This window comes from Delphinapterus leucas, chromosome 2, assembly GCF_059928025.1.
Source record: "Delphinapterus leucas isolate spDelLeu-1000000601 "Yukka" chromosome 2, BTC_Dleu_Yukka2, whole genome shotgun sequence".
Taxonomy (NCBI): domain Eukaryota; kingdom Metazoa; phylum Chordata; class Mammalia; order Artiodactyla; family Monodontidae; genus Delphinapterus; species Delphinapterus leucas.
Window position 1 is genome coordinate 81,230,220 of NC_143130.1, and position 16,796 is coordinate 81,247,015.

Sequence of the window (16,796 nt, forward strand, 5' to 3'; positions counted from 1 at the left end):
TACATCTCTCAGCTCTTTCTGTCAAATACAGGTCAGTCTCATTTTAACAGCTATACAGTATTCTATTGTATCAATGTAACATAATTAATTAATTTCCCTACTAACGGATATATAAATTACTCCTAATTTTTCACTACTTGAAACAATGTTGCAACAAACTTTCTTAAAATTTCCTGGTGCACACAAACAAGTATTTTCTTTTTTGTGCACTATGAACAATTCTTTTGGCTGAAACAGTAGAAACAAAATTGCTGAGTAAAAGAAATTGTAGAGTAAAAATTTTGGTAAATTCTGCTAAATTGCTTTCTAAGAAAATCTTACAAATTACATTCTGACCAACAGTATATGAAAATACCTGTTTCCCAACATCTTTATAAACACTAGATATTATCAATCTCTTACAAATTTGCCAGTTCTAAGGGCAAAAAAAAATGCAATTCACTGTTATTTTAAATTACTTTTTATTCATTATTTACATTTCTCCTTATGGAAGTGGTTATTTAAATCCTTTGCACATGTTTTTATTAGGTTGTTTATATTTTTATTATCAATTTTGGGGTGTTCTTTATTAAATGTAATAATATATATTTTGAAAATATTTTCTCCTGGTTTGCCACTTTTAACTTTCTTTTTCTTATCATATAGCATTAGCCAGGACTCTCAAAGCAATATTGAAAAAACTTTCATAGGAAAGCTTCTAATACTTCATTAGCTATGATGCTTGTGTATGCAGATATCTTTCATTAAAACAGAGAAGTTTCTTTCTATTTCTGGTTTGCAAAAGTGGTTTTCTTTCTAATCAACCTAGGGGCAGGACAGGAATAAACACACAGACGTAGAGAATGGACCTGAGGACACAGGGTGGGTGAAGGGTAAGCTGGGACGAAGTGAAAGAGTGGCATTGACATATATACACTACCAAATGTAAAATAGCTAGTGGGAAGTAGCTGCATAGCACAGGCTTCTGTGCTTTGTGACCACCTAGAGGGGTGGGATAGGGAGAGTGGGAGAGAGATGCAAGAGGAAGGGGATATGGGGATACATGTATACATATAGCTGATTCACTTTGTTATACAGCAGAAACTAACACAACATTGTAAAGCAATTATACTCCAATAAAGATGTTAACAAAAATAGATGTCAAATTGTATCAAATGCCATTTGTATCTCTTAATTTTTTTTTATTTTGAATGTAATGATTTGCATTAATATATTTTGAATTTTGAATCAGCCTTGAATACCTTAGATAAATAGCTTAGATAAATCCTTCTTACTTATGACATTTAAAAAATACATTTCTGGCATTAGTAAAGTGTTACTAATACCAACACTTAAGATATCTGTATATGTGTTCATAAGTGAGTGTACGCTTTTCTTGCCAGTTTTAAAATTCAGGCCATGTCAGCTCCAATGTAAATGGGTTAGAAAACTTTCTATTTTTTCCATGCTTTGGATTAACTAATTAATATACCATAGAGATTATTTGTTCCTTACTTATAGAACCATCTTTGTTTGGTGACCTTTTATGAGAGAGCTTTGACTATGCTCTCACTGTTTTTATGTTGTTGTTTTAAGGTGACTATTTCTTCATGGGTCAATTTTGGTGATTTCTATTTTCCAGAAATTATTTTAATCTAGAATTTTCTAATTTATTATCTTAAATTTTGTATTCATCTCAGATTTTTTAGAATCTACTCTATACTTATAATGTCCCTTTCTTATTTCAAAGGTTGATAATTCTGTCTCTCTTTCTTTTTTTTTTAACCTTGATTAAACATTCTAGACTTCTGATATTTTTGCTTCTTTTCAGATGATCAGTTTTAATTTTATTCAGATTAACTCTACTCCTTATTTCATGCATTTCTGGTTTTTTCTTTAGTAATGCTTTCCTTATATATTTTTATTTTTCTTCCTTTAGCTTCTTGAACTGTATGCACGATTTACTTCCATTCAATCTTTTCCTATTTTCTAATGCATGCATCCAGGGCTATAAGTTTTCTCTGAGTATGTATAGATTTTGAATTGTATTGATCTCATTGTTCTTCTTGTTGTAGCAGTTAAATATACTGGCTCTGGACTATACTATCTAGGTTCAAATCCCAACTCTGTCATCTATGGACTATGTGCCCTTGGGCAGGTTATTTAACAGAGCTTTGTGTTTCAGTTCTTCACCTGTGAAATGAGATGATAATGGAATCAACGTCTCAGGATTATTGTGATAATAAAATGAGACAATCCAGGTGGATCACTTACCACAAAGCCGGTTGCATAGTAATGTTTAATAAATTTTTGGTATTGTTATGTTTAAATAATTGATAGCTTCAGTTTACATTTCTTTTCATTAAAGTTATTCTAAGTTAAAGTTATTTAAAGGTGTGGGTTTTTTATTTCCAAGTTATAAAAATTGTATTCTTTTGTACTAACTCCAAATTTTATTGCAGTGTGATCAAAGAATGTGACCTGAATGATTTCTTATCTGGGAATTTATTAACATTTTCTTTTCTCTCTTTGTTTTAGAAAGTAGTTAATGTTGCATGTGTGTTAGAAGAGATTATGCATTCACCATTTATTGTGTACAGTCCTTTACACCTATTCAGTCAAGTTTCTTTATTGTGTTATTCAAATTCTCACTACGCTTGCTTCCTTTTTTCCTACTTTATCTGTCAATATCTGAGTTGAAGTCTTCCAAAATAGCTGTGTATTTTTCATCACTACCTGTATTTCTATCAGTTTTTACTTTATACGTTATATTATAAACATGACTTTTGATGTTATATTGTTAGGTTTGTAAAGGTTCATTATTAATTGACCTTTTAGAACTTTCCTCTTATCTCTTCATCACACCTTGTCTCTGCCATCTTTATGCTGCATTCATCCAAAACAGGGGTGGCAGGCAGGCTAAACCTGTCCTGCTGCCTGTTTTGTAAATAAAGTTTTATTGGAACACAAACAGGCCCATTCAATTACATATTATCTATGGCTTCTTTCACACTATAGCAGCAGAGCTGAGTAGTTAAGACAGAGTCTGTATGGACCACAAAGCTGAAAATATTTACTCTCTGGTCTTTTACAGAAAAAGTCTGCCAGCATCTAATTAGATTTTAATTTTATGTTACTAATTTTTAAACACAGGCCATAATTAGACAAGTTAACTAGTTTCTTTCCTTTCCACTGTTTCTTGAATATCTTCACCTTTCTTGGATTCATTATTTATTTTATTAAAATTCATCCAAAAGTCAGTTATCCTTTCAAGGAATTTTTATTGATGATACACATCTGCTGAGTTTTCTTATTTTGAAAATCATGTTTTTAACCCCTAAGATCACTGTTTGCTTCCTTTCCACTAATGTAATAATGTCCTAATCTCTTTGAAGATAACTGTTAATTTGTAGCAAGTATATATTTTACTTATAGTTATATTTTTCTTAAAATAAGATGAAATTTATACTTGCTTTTCATTTATCTTTCCACAGGTATATATTTCAGTATTTACTGAGTTTGTTGCCTCTACAAACTTGGGTTATTCTTACGTTGATTTATCTTTTACTTTGTAAATGAAAATTCCTTTTAGTGCTCTACTTCTGCTTAATGTGAGTTGACTCCAGTGATTATAGGAGAAGGGAAGGACATACTGCTGGGCAGAGTGATTTCAGAGTGAGGGGTCTCCCTGTCCCTCCTGGAGTCCATTGCTATTATTCTATCTTTGGCTCCCAGGACCCACAGGCTCACTGCTTTAATCTGGGGACAATTCTAAGCAGGAAAAGGGAAGGAGATCAGCAGTCCAGCTGCTCCAACTGCTATGTCTTCATTCATTGCTCTGGTCATTACGCTAGCACCCTCTACGCACTGAATCTGCTCTTTCTGAGATGGGAGCAGCCCTGAAATTGCTTCTAATCCTTTAGCAGTCTTAAGCTTAGGAGTATTTGAGGTTCAGGTGCTCTAATTTGTTTTTCCAAGAAAATTTTCCAAATTTTCTAATACACTGATGACACTTTTTTGTCCCCAGTCCTGTTACCAATTATTCCTCTCCCCCTTCCCCTTTCCCCCATCTCTCAACCTTTTCTGTCATTTCGTAAGATTTGGTAGAGGTAAGCTTCCTTCAGTCTGACGTCTTGATTTAATCTTCAAACACAGGATTTTAAAACTAACCCTTTCAAAACACCATTAAATATAATTTATTTGTGGGTGGTAACTTATTATCTTACCATTTTTAAAATTTCAAAACATTTAAAAACATACTCAGAAAGAGCATCTACGACACAGAAAGAACATTGAAGCCCTACTCCAACAGCATCTCTGAGGGGACTCGAAATGAGAAAACGATGTTCACCAATTAGAGTGAAAAGGGGTACTTAGTCTTGAGTCACTTGCCTTTAAAAATAGATTCGGTGGTCCATTCAATTAAAAAGTGTTCCTTCATGGGGGTGGGAGAAACCGGTTGCTGCAGAGCTGTAATCATTTAGCATTTTCTGCCTGATAACAAATGACACATTAGGCAGCAATCAGTGACATCTGTGACATATTCAGTCAGAAAAATCTGACTAACAAGCTCATCCTGTTTTGGAATGCTACCCCCATCCTGCCATACCTCAATCCCTGCCTGCCAAGCAGCCTGTTCAGTTAGCCTGTTTATGAGCTAACTTTTAACAGTTTTTAATCCTGATTTAAGGGAACTCTACCCAGAGCTGCTGGAAAACATAAACCCTGACGCCCCCCTCCGTCAATCACACACACACACATTATCTGGGCTCTTAAGTCCCTGGGAAGAGTAGCTGGTTTCATTGGGCTTTCTTTTGGGACCTCAGAAGGGATACATATGGATGTGAAATTCCTATGAATACTCTGAGATTCCTCAATTGATTATTAACACCTTCCCTTCTTTCTCCATTTCCAGTGTTGGGTTTATTTGCAGGGGTTGCCTCTGTACATTCTCAGAACTCTCTGAGACAGCATTAGATGAATCTCAAAATTTTCTCTGCTTGGTGTAGGCCAAAAATTTTCCCCTTGCCATTAATGATGCCTATCTCACTATCAACTGTGCCCCAATTTCAACCTGGCAGGGTTTGAATGTACTTCCACACTGATCAAAAAATCTCCTGTGGCAGCTGCCTCAGGTGCAGTGTGGCTTTGGATGACCAAGGCCTGTGCTTTATCAGATTTTCAAGTGGTGGCACACGGTCCCTCGGCTGCTGGCCCATTTGATTTTCAGGGCCCCTGTTACTGTCAAGGTCCTTGTCTTCCACCATCATCCTATGTCTTCCCTTCCCTTCTCCACCTCCTCAGGAATATACAGGAAATTCACATTTATTTGGCTCTTACGAAGTATAAGACATTGTGCTTGGTATTTTCACAAATATTTTTCATCAAACATTCAGCATAACTATGTAAGGGAGTCCTATTTCCCCACTTCTACCACTTTGAAACTGAGGCTCAGAGAGTTGTGAGGGACTTGTCTGGGACTACAAAAGTGGCAAGGGGTATGGCTGGGATTTGGGTCCTGGACTCTCAGCTCCGAAGCCCAAGGGATGTTCCTGAGAGTGAGCCTCAAGCCTGGCCTGTCCAAGAGTGTGGATCTGAATTCAGATGAGAAACTGGAGGCTGAAGGGAGAACGTAGCTGACTCTTCTACTTAAAAGGAAGAGGGGGCTTCCCTGGTGGCGCAGTGGTTGAGAGTCCGCCTGCTGATGCAGGGGACACGGGTTCACGCCCCGGTTCGGGAAGATCCCACGTGCCACGGAGTGGCTAGGCCCGTGAGCCATGGCCACTGGGCCTGCATGTCCAGAGCCTATGCTCCGCAACAGGAGAGGCCACAACAGTGAGAGGCCCGCGTACCGCAAAAAATAAAACAAAACAAAACAAAACAAAAAAAAGGAAGAGGGCTGGCCAAAGTACCTTTAAAACTGGTGAATCATAGCACCAGATGTCTAGCTGAACAGACAATATTTGGCTGCTTGGGAAATTTTTGTATAGTCACAGAGACATGAATTTTAAGTATGAATTAACTAAATTCTTAGTACCTGCACTATTATTACGGACAAGCTATTGAGTTTTCTTATTAGCCCATTCTGCTTTTTCCTGCATCCTGCCTTTGTTTTTCTTGGCCTAAACAAAAGGAGTTCTCTCTAACTCAATAATTCAATTCAACAAACATTTATTATTTGGCTACTTTATGGTAGGGACTGTACTATATGTAGGAGATACAGAAAAGAATAAAAACATAGGGCTTCCCTGGTGGCGCAGTGGTTGGGAGTCCGCCTAATGATGCAGGGGACACGAGTTCGTGCCCCGGTCCGGGAAGATCCCACATGCCGCGAAGCGGCTGGGCCCGTGAGCCATGGTCGCTGAGCCTGTGCGTCCGGAGCCTGTGCTCCGCAACGGGAGAGGCCACAGCAGTGAGAGGCCCGCGTACCGCAAAAAAAAAAAAAAAAAAAAAAAAAAAAATTATAAAAACATACATCCTAACCACATACAGTTCACAGTACTTGGAGCCAACGGTGGAGAGGGTAGGTACAAGAAATTGACAAGTAAGCCTACAATTACCATATAATGAGATAGTGTCTTTGACATAAGGCTGTGTGAGGTCCTAAAGGACCACAGAAAAGGGACAGCTAACTCAACCTGGGTGCGGGTGAGATAAGGAATGGATAAGGTAAGACTTTCAAGAGGACGCAATTCTTGACATTTAATTGAGCCCTTCAGATGGTCAGGACCATAACCACACGTGTAAGAATCTTTTGGAAGAGAGAGATCCACCCTAAAGTAAGGTAGCAATGGAAACCTTCTCCTGAGGATCTGAGGAAATAAACCACTTGCTAGAACTGCATTGGAACCTAAGTGGACTTTTAGTTCCCTAGCTCTCTTCAAGTCTGTATGAAGTCACTTAGACTTTCTGCTCCTTGGTTTCTGGTCAGTTATTCTGGATTTCCCCAAGGCCTGGCCAATAATCTGCTCTTCCTCATTTGTGCCCTCTTACTCTGGAGCTCCATCAAAAAATCTCCCCAGTTTCTATCCACCTCTGGGCCTATTGCTCCTACCATTACTAAGCAACTATCTTATCTTCTGAAAGCCTTTTCTGCTTGTCTTCTCACAGTTGCCTCTTACTTATTCCCTCTACTGGTTGCTGCTGCCTAATGCTTTCTGAGGTCTGCCTCTCTTGTGTCTCTTAGCTACTTTATTTTTTTTTTACCGCCAACTGCCTAACTGTCTCTCTTTATCATATTCATATTCTCCAAGAAAGGAATCAATTTGTTAATTAATTACTAACCTCTTCCTTGAGCAAAGACCTTATATTTAGCCAGCTCACAGGTCACTGTCCATCCAGGGGACTGGTTGCCCTTATGTTGGATGCTGAGCCCTGTTCCAACCACAGACCCAGGGTTACAAGTGACAAGGATGGAGGCTTACATCAGCTGAGCCCTTTAGAAGGTAGCTACAGAAGGCAGAAATCTGAGAGCTTGGCCAACTCAGGAGAATGATGCTAATAGGTACATTAGAGGCACTATAAATAGGAAAAACAAAAGATTTCTTAAAAACCCATACTAACATCAAACCACAATTCTTATTTGGTACAACTTCAGGTAATGGGGGTGGGAGGGAAGGATGAAGAAAAACAGGAAGTTCCTGGGAGTATGTATATTTATATACAAAAAAGAGCAAAGAAAATAAATATACCCAAGGAAAGGACACAAGTTGGCCTACTGCATAGGAAAGGATCTTTCCTGAGGTTCCTAAGAAGAAAGTCCAAAGACTTCCTCCTCTTCTCAAATACATGAGGGATGACATAAAGAGTGTAGTGAATGTGACTGTTAGTTTTATGTGTCAACTTGACTTGACTAGGCTAATGTACCAGTTATTCAATTAAATGCTAACCTACGTGTTGCTGTGAAGGAATTCTGTTAGATGTGGTTAACATCTACAATCATTGGACTTTAAGTAAAGGAGATTATCCTTGATATTCTGGGTGGACTCCATCTAATCAAGTGAAAGGCCTTAAGAGCAAAACTAAGGTTTTTCCTAAGGAAGAAGAAATTCCACCTGTAAACTGCAGCGCCTGTTCCTGCCCAAGAGTTTCTGGCCTGTCAGCCTGCTGGCCTGCCTTACAGAGTTTGGACCTATTAACCCGCACAATCAGGCAAGCCAGTTCCTTTAAATTATATATTATAATAGAATAATTACAATAAATATTGCGATAAATATGTGATCATAATGAATATTACAAGAAATTTATAATATATTCTACTGGTTGTTCTCTGATACAACCCTGCCTTATACAGCGAGGACAGAAGCAGAGATTTGGAATTTGGTACCCAGCACAACCTTTATCATCAGCTATTCACTCCGGTTAGGCCAGTCTCCTGTTTGTCTCTTTAGTCATGCTGATTTTCCTGCTTCTGTTCACACTGCTTTTCCCTTCTGGCTTGCTGACATTCTCTCTCCCACTTTCACAAACTTCTTCCCTTTCCTTACACTCCAACTCTGTCCGAAGCCCTCTGTGAAGCCACCTCTGTTTTACTTTTTTTTGGCCCTCCGTGAAGCCACCTCCATTTGCTCTTTGCTTTCTCTTAACTCCCTCAGCAGTTATTAGCTGTGCCATTCACTGTGATGCTTAACCTTACACATCTCGCTTAACACTGCTTTGTATATAGTATCCACCACTAGTTAGGTTTAAAGCTGTAAGTACACATTTGGGCGTGCAAGAAATGTCACATTTCTTTATTGTGTTTAAATCAAATTAAATTCACGTCAGACTTAAATGATCCCAGCCTTAATTCCACTGAAGTAGAAGGAACTCCAATCCCAGTTATTACTGGGCTTCCCTCCGTTCTTCCCTAGAAATGCACTAGAGTCTGGAAGATTTATGTTGAGCCCAGAAAATGGGGGAAGATGGACTTTGACAACTTAATTGTTCAGGGATACATGGTCCCTAGAAGCCAAGCAACAGCTCTGCTCATAGACCAAGAGCGGTAGGGCGATCCAGCCTCCATAGGGTCACCATGCATCTGTCTGAGTTCTGGCTATCACTTGGGGTGATCGAGGAAACAGGGCTGGTGTCCCCACTACTGCAACCCTGAACTTTGACTCTTTTCCAGTTTGGGAAATTTTTTCATTTGCAACAGTTCCACCTACGCACAACCCCTCCTTCCTTCTCTCTCTTCCCTCCTTTCCCTCACCAGATGCCCCTACCTCTTGAACACCCTAGCAAAATCCCTCTAGGAGCAAGGAACCTGGAAGGCAAATTGCTGGGCACAACTCCAGGGGTAACAGCATCCTAAGGAGTTGTGGTCCAGGAGGCTTCAATTACAATGTGAGTGGTGCCCCCTGGAATGGTCTAATACGGAGCTCCTGTAAACTTCTTTCTGCCTAGAAGCACAAAACTCCCTTGAAGCATGTTTGGAATGGAGAGGAGGGAAAATATAAGGGGAACATAAACCAAATTAATAGCTCAATAAATTATCCTGGCACACACTTATTTTTTTGTTTGTTCCCTGCATTTTCACTTCATGTTTAAAAATATGTGTGGGCTGATATGTCTATGTTCCAATTAGATTATGAACTTCTTGAAGATTAGAACAATACTGTATTTACCACTTATTTTTTTAATTTTTTTTTGATTTATTGATTTATTTTGGCTGTGCTGGGTCTTAGCTGTGGCACGCAGGATCTTTGTTGAGGCATGTGGGCTCTTTAGTTGCGGCACGCGAACTTCTTAGTTGTGGCATGCGGATTCTTAGTTGCGGCACGCATGTGGGATCTAGTTCCCCGACCAGGGATCGAACCCAGGACCCTGCATTGGGAGCACAGAGTCTTACACACTGGTCCACCAGGGAAGTCCCTTACCACTTATTTTTAAATCTTTCTGTAGTTTCAGCATAATAATTAGTATGTAAGAGGGACTTAAATGTGTCTTGAACTGAGGAGTGATGAGTTTGTGGATTACTGACTAGGCTCTACCAGTTCAGACTGCACCCGTGCTGACCTCCTCATTGTAGGACTGGCTCTAGTGTCTTTTTACTGTCACTTTTAGGGTTAGGTAAATATGCTTTTCCTTTACCGGCTTCTGTTCATAGCTGCTGCTGGCCTGAATTTCCAAGATATCAAATTTCTACTTGGGACCTTTCTGGCCCCAAGTAAAAGTAAACATTTCTTTTAAAATTCAGACGGATGATATTAACTTGAACCTTCTTTCATAAAAAGAGAATGCAGGTCACAACATAAACGTGTATTGTAACAACAGTGGAAAATTTCTAAATGAAATCAAAGCAGTATCTGGCATTCATTTTCATAATACCTTTCACTTGAAGAGCCAAGTACATTACGAGAACTTTATCCCAATAATCCTTAGGAGTAAGTAAAGGGACCTGACAGAATGACTGGTATAGATAGGGTCACATAGCCAGGTAGTGACAGGGTTGTTAACACCTTGCTGCCTTACCCAGTATTTGAATAGTTAGGCTACTTCCCCTTAACAAACCATTGTTTTGATGACATAATAGAATATTTGCGCTCTAACAGGAGAAATCATATTTTCACATCATGCTAACATTAGTAAGTATGGCGTGGAGAAAATTTAACCAAATTTGCCAATATGCACTTGGTTTTGAGCCTTCCAACCTCCCTCTTCTGTAATCTTGCTTCCTCTTTGTTGTCTTTCCCCTGACTGCCCTCACCTCCCTCCCTCTAATGCTAGTAAAAGACTGAAAACTCAATTACATTACAGCACTGGAACTTGATACATCAGCTCCCCTTGTACTACATGCATTTTGAAAGACAAGAGCTTAGTCCAAAGAAATTAATCATTACTTTCTGATACACAGAAAGTTTTTTTGGAGATGGAAAGCCTTCCTTCCCTGTTCCCTTAAATAATAACATGTAGATAATTACATATTCCACTTTCAGCTGCTAGAGGGAAAAGTTTGCAATGGAAGAAGGCAGAGAAAGTAATGATAAAGGAAAAAAGGATGAGGGAATCCTTTGTTTTTAAGAGGGAAAGGAAAAGAGGGTAGAACCTGATCTTTTCCACATCTGTAAACCACCATACTTGGTGGAAATTAAATGTACACTTTAAGCACTTAACCAGTATTAACCAATGATGAGCCTATTTGAGGCCTCATTTTGTCAGAACAATCGTAACTAACACAGAGTAACATTTAGTAAAATGGGCTGTGTCTCCCTCCCCTCCTTTCCCTCCCCTATACACTCCATTAAGGATCTGAGCACAGAGCTAACACTGGGTTCTGCATTATGCACTCATCTCATGTGCACTTTCATGGCTTCACACCAGTGTTCATGCGGCTCCTTGACCTGAAAACATCTTCCCTCAGTGTACTGCCTGTTGAACTTCTATTCACCCGATGAGACCCCATTCAAATGATAGCCAAGAGGCCTTCTCCAAAAGCTCTTTTACCTTGAGCAGGACCAATCCCTCCCTCCACTATACTCATCACCTTGTGTAACTAATATATATTAATAGGTCTCTCTTCTCCCCAGAATGTAAACTACTTCAAGTTAGGACCAGGTCTTACCTATCTATTTATTTATATTTTCAATGCCTGACACTCTTATGTATGGGGTATAATAAATGTGTGATAAACATATGTACATAAACATATGTACTCCTGTAGTTTCATAAAGGAGACAAAGTTTAGACATAAGAGAGCAAGATGGTATAATGTACTGGGCTAAGAAAATTCAGGTTAGGTAACTACTCAGTTCAACAAATATGAACACCCAGGAGTAAGGAATTGTGTCCCGGGATCACTAAGATAAAATAAGGCTTCAAGGTACTCACGATCCACCTTATAGATTGTCTTTCTCTGTGTACAGCATTTCCCTGGTTTAGGTATCACCTTATGTGTTTCTCACAATAACCCTGTGAGATAGGTCATGATTTTCATTTTTATAGAGATGAGAACAGAGGGTTTGAATTCCTAGGTTTTCTGACTCTCAGACTGGAGTCTTTCTTCCCCACTACATCAGTGTTTCTCAAAATTTTCCACGGGAGTACACTTTCCCAGGGAGAACAGACTTATACTCCTCAGGGTTGAGAAACAAAAGCTCAAAATTTAGTGTATTCTCTTGAAAATTCATGTTCACTATAATGTTTTCCGCTACTTCTCACTGAGTCAAACCAAAGGTCTGAGGAAATCAGCCACATTGATTCTGGGTCCCTGAGGGACCTTAGTACAGAGTTTCAGAACCAGAGGGGGGCAAACACAATTTCAGAAGCACCATGGCTACACTGCCACCTTTACTCAAGGTATCTGGGTTTGGCTTGAGTCCCCACCCACGATTTTGAATAACTTCATCAGATTTCTTTTAGGTTTCTACTGGTATAACCGTATTCACCGCCCTCTCGGAAGATGGTAACAAAACACACACTCCACTCCCAGATTTTAAGTGAGCAGTGGGGGCTGACTCTTTAAAGCCTCCCTGCAAGGATGTCCATTCTGGCAATAAGATCTCTTAAGTCTGACATTATCTGCGACCCCTCTCATTGCTGGTTGAACCTAAGAGTCCCAGATGTCAACCCCCCGTGGGCCCTTGAGGGCCCACAGGCTCAACACTGCCCTCTCGTCAGCACCGCCGCTAGAGGGCAGTTCAGGGTTGCGGCTCTGCTGTGCCCTCTAGTGGCTGCTGGGATGACATGCTCTTTTATGGAACCTATAAAACACTGAAAAATTGCAGTCGGGAAGTCAGCCTGTGTGACACCCGGTAGTAAATTTTAAAAGAAACGTCTTGGTTATCAGCTTCCTTTTCTTAAGGCGTTTGGCAGTCTCAGATACATTACCCTTCTTGGATGAACCTCCTCCCTAGGGTCTCCCCCTCCCAGGGTGTGGCAACGTGGAGCCATCATTCTCTCTTGGCAAGGTAAAAAAATTAGAACCCGGGAGACTTTGCAACTTTCCCCAATGCCTTTTTACTCCCTCCATCTTCCCCATGGATATACAGCTTAGATATGCATTCAAGATTTTTCAGTATAACTTCATTTTCACCAAGGCTTGTAAGCTCTGGCATTAGACTTCAGGATTCAAATCCTGGCTCCCTCATTTACTATTTGGGTCACTTTAAGAATGTTAACCTCGCTAAGCTTCTGGTTCGTCTGTAAAATAGGGAGACTAGTACTACATTATACAATTTGGGGATGACAATATATGGAAAGTGCTAGGTCGGTCTTGCACAGTAAAAAGTGCTCAGCAAACATCAGCCATTTTCATTCTTCAAAGCTTCTGTCTAGTGCACAGCACGTCTATCAATTTGGTACAGAAAAAAAGCCTGTTTTTACATAGAACATAAGGGTCCATAAGCAAAATGAATTCATAAACAACTAATATTTTCTAAAAATGGCTAAGCTAATAGTGACCCTAAGTTATGGAAAAGGGGGCTTGTGTGGCAGAGTCAGTGCGGTGGGTTTCAGGGTGCAAAGGAATCCAAGGGGCTTCGAATCCTCATGGAGGAGCTGTCTTGCACGCAGGTGTCCTTCCTCCCTCCTACTCCTCCTGCTCCCACCATGTGCAAGCACTCAGGGTGAAGCTGGGAGTGGATTCTGTGAGTCAGGCCTGAGGGCACAGTGGTGCAAAAGCAAAAAGGTTCCAGGCCAAGGCAGGGAACCTAGAACTCCAAAGGCCAAGAAACCCAAGCCAATCAGATTCCCCACCCAGGAGGAGTCTAAAAGGTGGCAGGGACTCACTGCCCAAAGTCCAAGCACTGCAGGAAAGTGGCCAGAGAATCTGACAGGTAGAAACCTGATAGAAACTGTCAGAAAAGTTAAAGCAGAATAGCTCATAACACCCACAGGCCCATAGAAAGGTCAGTGTGAGCTGAGCAGCTGTTCCGTCTGGTGCCAGAGGCCTTGGCTGTAGTCTTCTACACCCAGGCAGTTTAGGCCTCCTTGATCAGCCCCACCAGGAAAAGCCAATTCTTCTGCTCTTAAAGGGGACTTGCATGTTTCTGGCAGGGAGTCTTACTCTTGGTGGGCAAAACTAGCTCTTAAGGATGAGTAGCGTGGTAGCGGGCAGAGAGTACGTCCAGGGGTTCAACTGGCTCCGAAGGAAGGAGCTTCTGGCTGGAGCCTGAGCCTCCATGTTGTGAGAACTACACGCGTTTCTTTCCGAGGCAGGCAGGGGCCTTGGCTGCCAGGGACCCTGACAAGCCGCGACTTGAGCTGTGCCTGAGAGCCTGGGTTGGCTGGAGAGCGGTATAGAGGAGGAGGGAGGGCAATCCAGGAAAGGGGGTGGGGTGGGGAGGGAGGTGAGAGGAAGAGCACGAGCAAAGGCACGAAGGAAGAATGAGTCTGCGGCGCATTGAGAATGGCATGGAGACTTCACTGATTGGAGCCGGGAGTTCTTGCACGGGGATGGAGGCAGCTATGATTGGATAGCTAAAGTGGGGCCAGATTTGGAGGGCTTTGAATGCCCGACCGAGGAGCACTCAACCCAGCTCCTGCCTTGCGATTTCCGTTCAAGACTAAATGACCTAAAGGGTGGTTAATTCCAACGGGTGTTCTTCTTTGGGGGCTTCTGAAAAGTCAGCTTATGCTCTTACCTGCTTCAGTTCTCTTCCTTTACCCAAGGAGAAAGTAATCCTCGCTTGCCGAGGGGAGGGAGGATAATGTTGATTGATTTCACTTTACTTGCTTGGAGGATGCAAAAAAAAAAAAAAAATCCCATTTCCACGCCAAATGTTAAATTTGGTTTCTCCTCCTCCTCCTCACGCAAGTTCTCTTTCTCTCGCCAGCACCTCCCCCCACGTTTTCCTGCTCTCCTCCACCAGCTCGGCCAGTCCCCTCCTCGGCCCCGGCGGCTCACGTTCCGGGCCCAGCTGGCCCGCGCCCGCCCTCCGCGCCCGTGCGGCCCCCCGCGCCCGCGCGCGTATCCCGCACACACTGGTCCACGCCCCCCCGCCCCCCCGCCGCGGCCGAGCGGTAGGTGTTTTGCCGTCTGCGCCGGGCCGCAGTGCGGCTGCGCGCACTGGGCTGCCTCCGGGGCTGGCAGGGCAGCGGTGGCCGCGGCGGCGGCGGCGGCGTGGGGAGTGGCGTGGAGCCGAGCCTGGGGCTGCAGCAGCGCGGGGCTGCCGGAGTAGAAAGCCCCGGGGGCAAGATAGGAAGGCCAGGCCGTCAGGTCCCTGAGCAACCGTTCTCCTTGGATTTGGGGGAGCCCTGCCCCCCCACCTCGTGTTCAGACGCCCCCTCCTCACCCCCCCAAGCCCCGGCCGCTGACGGGAGGAGGCGGCGGCGGCGGCGGCGGGGGGCTGAGGGGCGCCGCCATGCCTCTCCCGCGGTGAAGCGCCCCGGCCGTAAGGAGCCGCTCGGTCTCCCCGGTGATGTCCCCCAGGCGGCAGGCGAAAGCGACTCACTCGAGCCCTGGGGTAAAGGCCTAGCTTATCCAGCTTCCTTCCTCCTCCTCCTCGTCCTCCTCCTCCTGTTCCCCTCCCCCCTCCCCCTCTCCCCCGACGTCCTCCCCTCCCCGTCTCTTCCCTCACCCTTCCCCGCGCCCCCATCTTCCCTCCCTCCCTCCCCCCCCTCCAGCAGCGATGGCAGAGGAACAACAACAGCCGCCACCACAGCAGCCTGATGCCCATCAGCAGCCTCCCCCCAGCGCCCCCAACTCGGGGGTGGCTCTGCCAGCCCTTGTGCCCGGGCTGCCAGGGACAGAGGCCAGTGCGCTGCAACACAGGATCAAGAACTCCATCTGGTAAGAGGATCCTCCATCGCTGGGGTAAAAAAGCCCAGGCACATTTCTGCTGCAAAGCGGGTGGGGGGCGGCGGGCAAGGGAGCCGAGGAGGAGGCTGATGCATTCATTGAATGGGGGTCTCCACAAAGTCGGGTGCATATTCATAGGACCTCTGGAGGTGTGGGGACTTTGCATCAGCTCCCGGGCTCCGGAGCCAAAAAATGCTTTTGCCCCCTCCTCAATTTCGAGTGCAGAAACAGGTCATTTATGTTTTTCACTTATGTGTAAGAGAAATACGGGTCGAAATTAAGTCATGGTGCATGATGGTAGCATGAATTTGGGACTGAGGAATGTAAAATGTGTTTACTCCTTTTTGCAGTCATACTGGGAGGAAGAAGTGTATTGTGAATTTTCACCAAACAGACACTGTGCGTAAGAATATTAATATGCAGCACAAAACCTAATGTGTCTCTTCCTTTCAGTTGGTTTAGCTGCTGTTTCTGGATGTTTTTGCCTTCTTTATTCTGAGATTAAAATTCTCTTCCAGGGATCTTAATCTTTGCATTGATTGTGAAGAGAGGGTTTCTTTAGTATGAGATATTTTAAGGTGGTAGTTTACACAGCAAAGTGATTTTCTAATTTAAAAGGATGTGTTTAATTTAAAATAAATGTGTTGCCATTCTGTGTGTCTTTTTTTAAAAACCATGGATGAAATATCCTTTGCTATTCCTATACTTTCTTGTATGAGAATTTCCAATATTTCAACATTAGATTAAACTCTGAAAGACTGGTAGCAGTCTTTTAGTAATTAAATACACTGACTTAAGTCTGTCCTCTGTTAGAGCCATTGCAAATATTCTTTGAACATGAACTTGCATTATTTTTGTAGGGTTCTTCATTAACTGACATGTTTTAAAAAGTGTAGTGCTATTTTAAAAATGGAAAGCATTATTTGGAGTTTAGTCTAAGAGACTGCTTTTAATAGAAGTTTAAAAATAGAATTAAATGTGGTGTTTAAAAAAGCTCTGATTTTAAAAATGAGATCTTGCATGTTCATCATTGAATATGATTACTGAAATATCAAAACTCCTTTTTTTATATTGCAACTTAAAAAGTATAAAACAACTG

General features: G+C 42.3%; 2 protein-coding genes across 6 annotated transcripts in view; one reads left to right on the forward strand and one right to left on the reverse strand.

The window, feature by feature from the left end:
• The window catches only part of TEX9 (testis expressed 9), a 234,289-nt gene extending 219,522 nt beyond the window's left edge, over positions 1-14,767 (reverse strand). The window contains exons 1-2 of one of the 2 annotated variants that reach the window (XM_030761665.2): positions 14,541-14,756; positions 4,372-4,473 (exon numbers count right to left, since the gene is read on the reverse strand). In XM_030761665.2, coding sequence (XP_030617525.2) covers positions 4,372-4,459 — 88 coding nt within the window. In that variant the 5' untranslated portion in view covers positions 4,460-4,473; positions 14,541-14,756. Of the gene's footprint in view, positions 1-4,371; positions 4,474-14,540 lie in introns of both variants that reach the window. The other variant, XM_089907172.1, reaches the window with a different exon arrangement.
• Positions 14,768-14,970: 203 nt separating this feature from the next.
• Positions 14,971-16,796, forward strand: part of RFX7 (regulatory factor X7) — a 168,983-nt gene continuing 167,157 nt past the window's right edge. For 2 of the 4 annotated variants that reach the window (XR_016392099.1, XR_016392100.1), the window contains exon 1: positions 15,466-15,688. Coding sequence is in view for 2 of the 4 variants with exons in the window: in XM_022579565.3 (XP_022435273.2) it covers positions 15,528-15,688 (161 nt within the window). In the remaining 2 variants the exon portion in view is untranslated. Of the gene's footprint in view, positions 15,363-15,465; positions 15,689-16,796 lie in introns of those variants that run through there. The other 2 variants (XM_022579565.3, XM_022579564.3) reach the window with 2 other exon arrangements.